This window comes from Podarcis erhardii (assembly GCF_964252035.2).
Source record: "Podarcis erhardii genome assembly, chromosome: 6".
Lineage (NCBI taxonomy): Eukaryota > Metazoa > Chordata > Lepidosauria > Squamata > Lacertidae > Podarcis > Podarcis erhardii.
The window spans coordinates 42,393,918-42,407,706 of NC_138510.1; the positions used below are offsets into that span (position 1 = coordinate 42,393,918).

The 13,789-nt window shown below is 41.5% G+C and overlaps 1 protein-coding gene across 14 annotated transcripts in view; it reads right to left on the minus strand.

The window, feature by feature from the left end:
* Positions 1 to 13,789, minus strand: part of NFASC (neurofascin) — a 180,121-nt gene that overhangs the window by 96,478 nt on the left and 69,854 nt on the right. For all 14 annotated transcript variants that reach the window (XR_014157631.1, XM_081866288.1, XM_081866294.1 and 11 more), the window contains one exon: positions 3,291 to 3,478. Coding sequence is in view for 13 of the 14 variants with exons in the window: in XM_081866288.1 (XP_081722414.1) it covers positions 3,291 to 3,384 (94 nt within the window). In the remaining variant the exon portion in view is untranslated. The remainder of the gene's footprint in view (positions 1 to 3,290; positions 3,479 to 13,789) is intronic.

Consider the following 13,789-nt stretch of genomic DNA (forward strand, 5'->3'; position numbering starts at 1 on the left):
TTTAGGGAAAGGGGTAGACTAGGGACACCACTTCATATACTTTTTTTTTTTTTTTTAATATACATTTTCAACACAGGCCAAGCGACGGCATGTGCATGTTACATAAGAGGCAGAGGAGGATGGCATCTGAACATTGTATGTGTGACACATATTTATCATGCAACAGCCCCAACACAGCAAATGGAAAGCCGTAAAACTGACATAAACGGCACATAAAACTGTACTGCAGTTACATAACCTCCAACAAAGAGCTAATCTTATACATCTCCTGCCCCAAGCGGACTATTATTGGAATTAAGTGATAATAGACGGAAGGTGCTTTAGAAATGCAAAAGTTTGTTTAAAAGCAAGCAAGCTTTAGAACAAGTACTGAGTGTGCCTTTTTCTTTTCTTTTCTAAGGTCCTATTACACTCATTCTTCCATTCAAAGGGAGGGGGGAACCTGTTACCAGTAAGAAGTTCTCAATCTCTCTCTCTTTAGAAAGTACTTGTATTTGATTCGACTGCCCCTGTGTTCCTTTTCCGAGACTCGCTATCAGAACAAGTAGTGAGCTTTTTGATTAAGTGTAACCAGAAGCAATCAAAGCTTGTGCCCCAAATAAAATTATTAGCGCCCTCATCATGAAACTCAGTGTCAGTTAGGCCTGGGGAGCCTTAACCTTTGCCCTTCCCTATGTTGTTGGACTACAATGCCCACCATCCCTGACAATTAGCCATGCTGTCAGAGGCTAATGGGAGTTAGAGTTCAATTACATTTGGAGGGTCATGGGTTCCCCACCCCTGAGTTAGACAATGCCAAAGAGACCTTTCAACAAAATCTGCATTATATTAAACCAACAAGGGACTAGGAGCGCAATCTGATGCAAGTTTGCTGAGAAGTTCCACTGTGTTCTCTCATAGGGAGGTGATCATAGCTAAGATTGTAGCCTAAGTGTCTTCATTCAGTACCAGGTCCCAGTGACTACAATTGTGTGATTGACTCTGAAACAATAAAATTCTCCTTTGGGGTGTTTGCTTAGCTCTGTTTGAGCTGAGATACTTTCTCTGCTAATGCAACAGAGCTTTGCCTATTATTATTATTATTATTATTATTATTAAAATTTAATTAAATATTTTCTTTGGTTACCAAAATACATACATTGTCTCAATTTTCATAAAGTCCTTTCTATAGTTCAGACACATCCGATGTGAGACTTGAAAGTTGTATACAGTATAAGGTTGGGGAGAAGAGACACATGGAGAGAACTCTGTTTCTTTAAACCAGCTTCCTGCTAAAGCAGTTTTTGCTAATTCAGCTATCTTAAGCGTGGCCATGACACCCACTGCTAACTAATGCCAGGGTGGGTGCCCATGCTTAGAACTCTTCTTTTACATTTCCTGTGAAGAATAGGGATGTACAACAGATGCTTCCAACCAGTTTAAAACAACATTAAACAAAACTTCTATCAGGCTGCTAGGGGTGGTGGCATAAAGTCACATGATGCAGCAGGCTTGTTGAAATTTTGCTGAGCTTTGTGTTATTCATGCATAGTAAACAGAGGAAAGAAGATACTGAAATGAACAATCATTAAATGCACCCAGTCCTCATGAATGCAAATAGTATTGCTTAGACTCAGAAACCAAAAGGCAAATATGTGGCCTTTCAAAATGTTTAAACTATACATTTCCACTCAATATTTACAAAAACTCTGGTGATTCATACCTCTTCAAATCTTTTTTCTTTTTATTTGTACTTTAAACATTAAAAATGTTTCAGTTAAAAAACTTAAACATTTCAATGTTTCAGGTACAAATAATAATAATAAAAGATTTGAGGAGATATGAATCACCAGAGTTTTCATGATTGTTGAAATTTCACAATAAGGATGCTGGGCAGGTGTAAATGTCTGTATACAATGTATACAGGAAATGTATACAAGGTCATATGTAAGAGGTCCTTATACCATCAGGTAAACTGGTAAAGCATACAGTACATATAGGCAAGCAAGCATATACTGTATATAAATTAGGGAAAATTCAGATCCCTTAGTCCAAATCTCAGGTAAAGGGTACTGACCACACCAGCTTTCCTGTTTCTGAGATGAGATTAAGGTGAGTTAGGAGCCTATTTGTATGCCAATAATTCATGAGTCTCTACAAACCACCATATGACAGTAGGATTGATTCAGTGTGATTTGAACTCAGAAAGTAAACCACAGTTACCAGCTTCAGCTAAAACAGGATTTTAGTTATCACATGGTAAGGGCCAGGTGTTCTTTTTGAATCATCCCCTTGAACCATAGGTCAGTAGTAAAACATGCAGATAGTCCCAGGTTGAGCCCTAGACATCTCCAGGGAAGGCTGAAACCTTAGATAAACCGCTGTGAGTTACTGCACCCAATACTGGGATAGATGGACCAATGATTTGATTCCATATAAGGCAGCTGTCTGTGTTCCCAGTAGGAGTCAAGATTAGAACATAAAGCAATCCCAGAAAAGAGCTTCAAAGCTCCTGAGATCTACTTTTCTGGGTCAAATAATAAAAAGAAATAGAGGCTGCAGTATATTGGTCTGAAAATGGCTTTTCCATTCATATTGAAAGGAGCTTGGGTGTTTTTTTCTCTTTACTGGAATAGTTTGGTAGCCGTTCCACTAATAACCATTTAAACCAGCAGTAACCCCAGAGTTGGTCATGACTGGACATGTTACACCTGCTAGTACAAAAAGAGAGATGATCTATTTACATGACCAAGAAGACTACAACCGAACATTATGGCCAGGCACCCAGCTATTAGTTGCCTTTCTGGCTGGACATTCCTCCCAACACATAGAAAACAGATTGGGCCATGGAATGAAACCATCAGGCAATATGAACATCTAAAATGTTATTTGAATATGTCATGTGTTCAAGATCCATTTTACATTCTGTGAATTTGCCTTTATATCTTTTGTGTTACCTCCTTACCCCCAAGCAGCTGGATATATAGTCTAGTTCCAAGTTACAGATTCTGTTTTTTTACCCAATTATGTGCTTCCAAGGACATTTGTCATGAAAGCTTGACTATCTTCGAAGATAGAACAAAAAAAGTCAGGGCAAACATACAGTCTTTCCTCTAACCAATGAAGTGAATAACTCCCCAGGGCAGCTTTCCTCAACCTATTATTGGGACTACATTATTGTGTGCCCAATAGTCAGGGATGATGGGACTTGTAGTCCAGCAACATTTGAAGACCTCAGGTTGGGGACAGCTGTCCCAGAGATGGAACTGAGAAAGTAAATAAATAAATGAATAAACAATCAGTGGACTTACGATCCCGAGGGACTTCAATGGCTCTGATGAGGTGATGAAAGTATAAAGCGAGCACCACTCCCGTATAGGTTAGGAGATATCTTTGCATTACCATTTTGAATATTTGGCTAAGATCCTACGTCCCCAGTTTCCTCCAACAAGGCAAAGTGGTGTCTTACTACCGTAGTGCAGCAGGATAATATGATTTACTGTAAAAAGAAAAGAAAATGATTTAATGACATGCAACTAAAATTCATACATACTGTATTCATCTTTCTTTAAAAAATATTTGGAGGAAGACTGCAAAAGGCAAGCAAATTCCACATTTCATTTAGCCTTTTGTACCCTGGTAACTAAGAAGAGGGTCACACAAAGGATTAAGCCACTTTCCCCCTGACTTTTTCACAGAAAGTCTATTCATTTCTAATAGACTGGCTAAATTTCAGTATGAAACTCTTCATATTACTCTACTAGCTCTACATGACACCTTATTTAGAGGAAAAAATAAATACATAAAATGTTAAAATTCAGAATTGTAAATGTAGTTTGTGCCCCAGATTCTTAAGATTTGTTACTCAAGAATAGCCCTAGTGAGGTTTGTTGACTTGCGTTCAGGCACACATATTTTTCTCTTTCCTCTTTGCAACTAACACTCAACATTCTGTGGCTTCTGAGAATGCTCAGCCCTTTAAAAAACCAACATAAATATACTTTTTGTACTTCTACAAATCTTTTCCCCCAAATATGCTAATATCTTCCTTTTGTTCCTGTTTCAGTTCTAGTCCTGTCAACAAAGCCCAGTGGTGATTGCATTGCTATTAGAGGGAGTGATAAAGAGGGCTGACACCCACACCCACATATACACAGCCACACATACACCCACCCCCACCCCACAGTCTTACACACACAGTTAAAAGCATGCACCTCCTACCAATTGTGTCCTGTACCCTTGAGCTGGTTGACAGTATACTGTAATTATTAACAATAGTACTGACTTCAGCATTCTGCAACAGCATATGCTACCAGGTCAATTGTCACTTTTGTATTTACTGAGAATATGATGCTCAGATGCAACTTCTCTTGGTGAGGAAGCTTTCCACTTTTTAACTCAACTTTCCAGACGGCCTGAGATAGGAAAGGTGAAAAGAATTGCCTGGAGTAGGGGAGGGAATAGGGAGTGTTCAGAAAAAGACACAGCATCACCTTTCTTCTGCTTAACCTTCAACTTGTGTAGCAGTTTTGTTCGTATGTTCTGTCTTATCTCACTGGTGGCAGGGGCATAGGAAAGGGGGGACAGAGGGGCGGTCCGCCCCAGGTGCCATCATGGAGGGGGGTGACAAATTATCAAGGAACAATTACTGCCCTATTACGGTGGTTCATAAAAAAAGCTTTTTTTAAAAAAAAAAATGCCTGCTCTGAAGGTCTTATCTTACTACATTATGGATTATATAGCTATATATGAAATTTCATGCATATCAGTTAATATATTTACCCTCCTCCACGAAAATAGCTGTTTACTTGGCCGTTTTCCTATGTTGTGAAGGCTGAAATTTCAATTCAGTGGAGCAGGGTCAAGATATTAAATGATATGCATGAAATGTCAGATATAGCTATTTAATCCCTAGTTTAGTAAGACCTTTGGAGCAGGTATTTTTTATGAACCACCCTACTGCCCTATCCTCCACTGGGCTTCCTGGGTCCTGAAAAGTCGGCCTATGTGAAGAAAATGAGACTAGGCTGAGTAGATTAGGTCTTGCCTTGCCTTCGCCCTGCCCGCTGCACACAGCCGATTTTTCTTGATTTTACTGCTGTGGGGGTTTTTTTTTGGTTTTTTTGTTTTGGTAAACCACTTTGCAGGTTTTTAAAAATAAAATTTATTAAATAAATAAACAATAAATATAAATAAAATAACATAAGTCAAAACACAATCCATCCTGTAGATTTAAGTATCTCTCCATAGTCGCCTACTTATTATCAGAGGCCCAGAATCCACATTCCTTTGTAAGAAAATATGAAATAACGTAAAACCATTTTTGCAGGCAAAAATAAATAAATTAAAAAATCAATGTTTTTTTTAATTTATTTATTTTTGCGGGGGGGGGGGAATCAATGGGGGGGTGACAAGAAATTGCACTGGGTACCACCTGACCTTCCTACACCTCTGACTGGCGGAAGTCAGCCATTGTCCACTTAGATCTTGGAAGTGACTTTTGTGCACACACAATGATACAGAACTTAGTGCTTTTTTAAATTCATGAAAATAACACCACTTTTGTCAATGGGAAAGAGACTAAGGGAGAACAGCACAGACCAGTTTGTAAGACACAGACTGCATCTGTTCTACTGAAGTCTTATTCTGAAAGACTGAGATGCCCAGCCACCATCACTCTGATGTTATATTGAAACTTCCCAGTACCTCTGAGAAAAGAGAGGAATGCTATTACCATAATCATGAAAAATGTGCAAGAAACTAGTGATATTAAATAATAGCTTATAAATTCTTGCAGGGGTGCAGCTGTTACATGATTCAGAATGCTGCAGGTCGTGGTTTTTAAAAATGTTAAAACCTGCTTTCTTCTTGTCTCCTGAGAGCCAAATTTCAACAAGGATCCAACACATGGTTCATGCATGCAATATCTTCTGCTCAAACAATAGTGCTTTAAGAGACTGAAGAAAAAAACAATAATAAAGAACTGGAAAATATTCCCTTGGTCATTAAAGATATGTCTGCTTGACAGTTTGCCATGTTCTTCCTTATTGCTATAAGATCTGCTCAGGAATTGAGTAGGTGCCCTAGGAAATCTCAGGCATCCTTTGTCCTATACTCAAGTATTATTTATACCCCTATACTCAAAGGAGAAAAGCTGTTTGCTGGTCTCCTGCAAAGCATGATCACAGAACTAGAAAAAACGAGCTGAAGCCCACTACGTGTGTGCACTGCACCAATTAGATATTCTGGAACACCACATTCATCTAATCCCCTAAATGAGGAATATAGGAAGCTGCCTTATACTGAGTCAGAGTTTTGGTCTATTTAGCTCATCATTGTTCACTGACTGACAATGGCTCTCTGATGCAACAATAGCAAATTGGTGGGTTCAGTGGCAGGCAGCAAAGGAAGGAAATGAGTGCAGGTGGTGCTGTGGGTTAAACCACAGAGCCTAGGGCTTACCAATCAGAAGGTTGGTGGTTCGAATCCCCGCGACGGGGTGAGCTCCCATTGTTCGGTCCCTGCTCCTGCCAACCTAGCAGTTCAAAAGCACGTCAAAGTGCAAGTAGATAAAGAGGTACCGCTCTGGCAGGAAGGTAAATGGCGTTTCTGTGTGCTACTCTGGTTCGCCAGAAGTGGCTTAGTCTTGATGGCCACATGACCCGGAAGCTGTACGCCGGCTCCCTCAGTCAATAAAGCGAGATGAGTGCTGCAACCCCAGAGTCGTCTGCTACTGGACCTAATGGTCAGGGGTCCCTTTACCTTACTACCTATTATCTCATCAGTATCATTGGAATGTTGATTGTTAGGAAGTCACAAGAGGGACATGCAACAATCTATTTCAGTGTGCAGTGGTCCTGTTCAGGAGTCTAGCCAACCAGTCCTGTTTTCTATTGGGCATTGCCAACATTCACACATTCATCCAATTTCGGAAATTCAAGGTAACATATACACAATCATGGATCTACCTTTGAATTAAATACAATTATACTTAATGAATATTAGAAATTATAAATAATTTCACCAGCTAATATAATTCATTGTGTTGTTATCAAATTAAGCATCAAGTGCTTACATGCGGTGGATTCTAGCCTTCATATGCTTTAAACTTACCTTCCAGTGCAAGATTGCTAATCTCTAGCACAATGACTGAGTGAAATAACCAAGATGGTTACAAAACAGACATCCCATGACAATTTCAGGCTGAGAAACATTCTGACAAGTCTTGACTTAACACGCACACCCGTCGCTCTGGTAATGTGAATTTAAAGGCAATACAAATGGGGATAAATCACTCAGTTTCAAAACACCAAAAACCTGCTTCACAAAACTACTACAATAACTCATCAGAGCTTGCCTCATCCCTGATTTACAGTTTATCATGAACAGAGCTATAAATATCTGGCTTCCATTTAGACATGCAGACACATTTGCTCATATCTAAAATAAAAACAAAGCTGTGTGAGAAAGCATCCCCAGACTTGTGTCCTTGTCAGAATTTACAGATGTTGCACATGGACAATGGTGCAAGAGGAAACTATTGGTAAGGCAAGGAAACCCCAGTTTCATGAAAAATAAATAAGTAGCAGTGGTTTTGGCTGCAGCTCATCAATGCAAATAGCAACCTGAATGGATATAAGAACATGAAGGCAGTATTGCACCGGTAATAGTTCATTTAAACAGCAATTTTGTCAAGGATGTTTTAAGAACATATTGAGTAGTTTGGACTAAATTGGAGGAAACCCTTGATGACGACGTATACATACTGGCCCAAGGAGATGGTGATGAGTAATTAACAGACTGCCACTTGATATGCTCTTTTGTATATATCAGAGCTTATCTTGTACAACAGGGAAAAATATATTCTACAGCTGCAGAGAATGGCAGATGACCTTCTCTTTGCTTCTGCAATATGACCCATTGGTTAATTCACAATTATTCCCCACCACCTCTCCACAATATGCAGGGAAGGGACCAAGAAATGCCCTTGTTGAATTTGGGTAATGATGTCTACATTCTCAGTCCTTCCCATGTACAAAAGAAGAGGAATTTAGCAAGAGAGTAACACAGTTTTTTTGGGGTAGTAAAAGTACCACCAGCAGTTTACAAGCAGGATGATAGCCATGATTGCTGATTCATGGCCCTGTTGTATTTTAATTGAAGACTATAGCTAGACTAGGTGAAGAAAAAGCCTAGGTTCCTGGAGAATAAATGAGCAACTGTTTGCTGCTTACAACATAGCTATCAACTTTTCCCTTTTCTTTTGAGGATTCCTATCCGGAATAAGGGAATTTCCCTTAAAAAAGGGGAAACGTTGACAGCTATGGCTTACAAACATAACCAGAGAAGAATATGGACTTCAACATCAACAAGCAATAAAATATAGCCAAATATATAAGCACATTAAATCATTCCCAAGCATGCCTCTTATTCTGCTTGTAAACCACTAAAGCCTGCAAGTTCATTATGGAAACAATTCATAACGTTTCTAAGGCCTCATTAGATCACCTGGTTTAGGGGTCAGCAACCCGCGGCTCTGGAGCGGCATGTGGCTCTTTTACACCTTTGCTGCAGCTCCGGGGCGGATACTAGAGAGGGGAGGAGGCGCATTGTGTGCCCCGACACTCCCCACTGTGGCGGGCGCTGTACTGGCTGTGACATTGCATGGGGGCGGTGCGTGCGTTAGTCACGCACCATCCCGACGTCACCTTCCCGCCCGCCTGCTACATTGTAAGGGGCATGTACGCTGGTCACTGTTTTGAAGGGGAGTGAAGAACACACACACACAAAAAGGTAACTTGTTAATTTAACGTTTATTTCTATGATTAGGAGTAATTCTGAGGGGTCAAACAAAGAAATAATAATAAAAAGTGACAAAAAAGTTATTTTTATAGTGACGAGTTTTGCGGGTCCCAGTTTTTTCTTCTTCTGAAACCGGTCCAAGTGGCTCTTTTTGTCTTAAAGGTTGCAGACCCCTGACCTGGTTTAAAGACCATCTCACAACTGGAAGAATCCACTCCCATAACACATTAGTGACAGATTTTAGGCCCTCCCCCAGTTCCTTCCTTAGCAGCCTAAGGCTCTGTTGTATTGTCTCTCTTCATTTCTCTGTGTATTCTGGGAGACGGGAGCGGGGAGCGGAGCTGGTTGCAGCAGGAGGGGGAGACTCCCTGGATTCTCCAGCAGCCTGCCTCACCCTGTCTCCTGGCCCTGCTCCTCTCCTGCCTCTGGGTCTGGACTGCTCTCTGCCCCAGTCTCTTCCTGCTCACTAAACACTGTTGCCTCTTCGGTGTCTAACTCCTCCTCCTCTCAGTCTGCTCCCTCTGACCAGGCATTGCCGTCCCACCACCAATCCCCTGGCTCTGAGCCTTTTCCCCTTGAGGGATTCCCCAGCTAGTGCCTCCCACCACTTTTCTGCATGAAAACACACATTGCCGAAGGAATACGGGAACAGGGTGGGGCTGGCTGAACTGCCCCAATGGCTGTTACCAAGAGGGATATGTAACAATACTGTACCAGCAAATGTCTTTGTTATATGCAGATGATATATGGTAAACCTGGGAGGCTTCCATCAGCCTGCCTTGGGCATCAGAGGAGGCAACCACACCAGATGTTTACAAGGCAGCACTTCCATGCCAGTAATGTAGTCTCTATGGTCAGCAGCTGTGACCACCGAAGGGTCCCTGTGTGTTCCTACCGCCACCAGTGCTATAGTCAGATGTGTTGAGTGGTACAGGCTGGCAGGGCTGAGGAGCACAGCAGCACCCCTCCCCTCCCTCCTCCTCCCTTCAGGTCCTGCTGCACCCCTGTGAGTGGCCAGGCTGCCTCCTCCTCCTCCTCCTGCCCCTGCTCCAGCCCCTCCCCACTCCCTTTCCCAATTGCAGAATTCAGGGCTCCGCATGACATAGTGAGAAGCCATGATGGCTTTTCATGACAGTCCCAGCATTTTCAAGACAGTTGGAGGTACTATATAAGCATCATGACTTGTAGTCACTGATGGCCTTATCTGCCACAAAACTTGTCATGTGTCAGGGGATTTGTACAACTGAACCCAGAGGCTCAAGGAAGCCAATGAGCTCCTATAGCAAGCTCATCCATTACAGCTTAGGTTTCTGAGCTAGGTAATCCGAGGCAGTACTCTATATAAGCAGGACTGCAGATCACAACCAACAACTGCATCTTTTCTTTTAATAATGTACATTTTGACCACAATCCAGCAAAACTTTGTGTGTATGAGTGCAAGTCTCATTTGATGCCAAACTAGCACAGAATACCTCCACCACCACAAAAGGGGGTGCATTCTTCCCCCCCATTACAAAGAGTGTTCTGCTTTAAAACAATTTTTCACAACTCTTTGCGGAAAGTATGTTTAAAAACCTATTTCAAAAGTTATGGATCGGGGAGAAGGCTAAATGCACAGAGGCAACTGAGCTAATGCTCTGTCCCCCAATCCAGCTGGGTACAGATAAATGGTTGGGACAGGGCATGAAATGAATTCCAACACTTCTAACCCAAAATCAAAATTCATGAAAATTTGGCACAGCACTACTCAAAACTGGCCAAGCTTATTAGTTTTCAGGCTCACAGAACTCATACAAGGAAGACATGGCAAGACAAAGGCTCACAGCACTTATCTATGGTATGTGGCTTATGAATATATTTCCATGCAGCTTTTTTTTCAGCCATGATCTACTCTTGGTTCCGTTTGCAAAATGTACTGTTAGGCTCTGTTACGGATTAAGCAATGTCCTGCATATAATGCCTATCATTAAAATGCACTGGTAATTTACATATGGAAGTCGGCATCTCTCTCTCTCTGTGTTCCTTCAATCAGTGATATGCTAAATTCAGCATCTTATTCTGGGAATCCAACACTGCGCTCGCGCGCACACACACACACACCAGCAAATCCTCTCTGTTTGTCCCAATTTCACCAGTCAGATTAGAGATTAAGAGGGGTGTGATTTTTTTTAGCTTGTGATTCCCCAACGGATGTTCTAAAGATGTTTTCCCAGCTGTCGCCAAATATAAATATAACAAAAATAAAAACTTCATGACCATTACTCTCAGCTTCTAACACCTGATATACATGTTATCCAGTATTTCATTCTGTTGGACAGGTATGAAATGAGTCATTATTTGCAAAACAAATTTGGGAGAACAGTAAATTTTCTGAACTAATCAGCAATTTGGAAAGTTGCTTGCCTGTGCTAGATCCCCTTGTGACCCCTCCACAATCCTAGCTCTGACTGCATTAAAAAAAAAAGTTGGGAGATAAATTCCTGGCATAATGTAAAGTTTGGCGCTCACTGATGGCGCAACATAGGACCAAAGGACTAATTGCACATTAACGCTAATGCATTCAATGGGGACCAGCAAATCAGCTTTCGGAGGGAGAAAATTAGAGCAGAGAAGTGGCAAAAAGGGAATCATAACCTATCCCCACCAGCTGTTTTCCCAAAGAAAAACCCCACATGGCTTTTTCAATTTGGAGTAAAAACACAGCTGGTAGTGAAAGGTTACACGGTCCTCCTCCTGGTCTTCCACTCTAAATGACTTTCTCAATTTCCAAAGCTACTTTAAAAATGGTGCCAGGTGCTAGTAATACACTCAAAGAACCACCCAAAGTCCCTATTGCCACAGTTCTGAGGAGAGGTAAAGCCACCGCTGCACCCACAGCTAGGCCATTCATGGTGGCAGGAGTGGAAGGTGCAGGGCAGATAGATAGATTAGGCCTGATCGCTGCACAGGCTCCAGGCTTGCACAGCAACTAGGCCCAGATGGGGTTCAACGCTGGTAGGGTGTGACAGTGGCTTAGGACGCAGTGGTTCTCAAGCCAGCTCAACCCTGCCCCACTTTTGGAACACTATGTTTCAGGGCTTCCTGCTGGGCTCTGCTGAAAGGGATAGTGCTGGCAGATCGTCTACCTGCACTCATGTTCAGTGGGCAGAAGGGAGAAATCTGCACCAATGGAGTGACACTTGTATCACTCTGATGATGCTGGCTGGCAGAACACACACACACACACACACACAGAGAGAGAGAGAGAGAGAGAGAGAGAGAGAGAGAGAGAGAGAGAGAGATTAAAGGTGTGTGTGGATTGCAGCCTCAAACAGTTCCCAAGAGTCAACTTGATGGTGTCTTGTGAAAAGCTAAGTAACAAAGGAGATAGACCATGGTAATTGATATACTGCATGGGAATTAGGAACTACATTAAGAAGGCAAGTCAGTTTCAAAATGAATGGTATTCACTGTATGATAAAAATGAAAGACAGAAGCTGTCAACCTACAGGCAATGCCATTCATATTTTTGCAGACATGTTAACAGAGTAAACAAGATCCAAATGCAATCTCTCCAAATGTAAGAAATCTCAGTGCCTGACAGCTCCACTGACATCTTTTTATGAGCGGGCAACTCACCGTTTTCCTAGAAGCAATTTGCTGCCATACTTGTGTGAGTGGGTGGTTTGCAGTCAGGAGACACACACAGTGCTGTTTGCCCACAGCTGTACATCAGATCAGAACACAGCCCACGCTGTCCCGACCTTTTCTGTCCCTGAGACTGAGATTCCACCCACACTCTTACTAATGCAAAAACGAAAGGGTTTAACAGAGAAACGCACAGAGATGCTGACAGTGATATAACTGTGATTTCTTAAATGCATGACTAATCCGCCCCCCAGGTTTATCAGTAACAAGAACTTTATTTGTTGTCACCAAGCTAGCTTTGTAGATAAAAAGAATTGCATGTGGGTTCCAGGTAACAGGTGTTATAGTGGAGTTCCACTAGATGCTGGCTTCAAATGAGGGTGAAAATATATAGCTGTTTTAAGAAGTGCATAAATATAATGGCATTTTCCACACATAAGACTATGTTTAAACATCCACAATCAATCCAGGAGACTAGCCATAGTCTGTTTTCTGGCAGCAAACCACCAGTGTGAAGCCATGAGCTGCTGCTGGCTAATAAACCATGGCTGGTCTTAACTATGGTGTAGTTTTACATCCAAACCGCATAAGTCTTACTTACAAAGCATGGTTTGTTTGCCCACCCTGCCTCCGACGTTTGTCAAGTTACAGGTGCATGAGGCAAGAGCAAGTGGAATAAAAATCAAGTGTGGGGAATCAAGCCGTGTTTTGCTTGCTTGTTTGCACTCATGGTTTGTTTAACAAACCACAATTTAAAGGTTACCTGGATATGGTATCTCTTTCAAAAATTCCACATCTCGTGATTCAGCACAGGTCAAAAAATACAAAAAGAAATTCACACAAAAAATAAGAGTAATGCCAAAATGGATAGTCTGTGCCGATGGGACGTCAAAGAAGGTCTGTTAATATGCTTCAGATCCAGCTTTCCCTATCTCTAGTATAGCTCTGCCTCCTTATTTTGAGTCTACAATATTATGTAGTGAGTGTGCTATTTTCTCAGGTTCTCTTGAATGTCTCAAGCCCTGACACTGCCCTTTTGCCATTTCAAAATGTCAATTTTTTAAAAAAAATACTCTAATTATTCATGTTAATATATGCCATTTTAGTCAAGTTTTCAGAGTCAAGGTACATTGACCCCTTTTATTATCACTGTGTTAAGTGGCTGCCTTCAGGCTACCCCAAGAGAGTGTCAGGGAGAAAGAAAGACAGGGCGATTTCACACAGCAGGCCAGCAAGCTGCTAAAAGCAAGCATGATGGGTACAGGCCAGATGCAGAATCAAACAAACCCTGAACAGAAATTTCACTGTGTTGTTTTATGCCTTGTGATGATGCATATTACATGCTTCTTTGCATTTAGATTGCATATTGCAGTGCTTAATA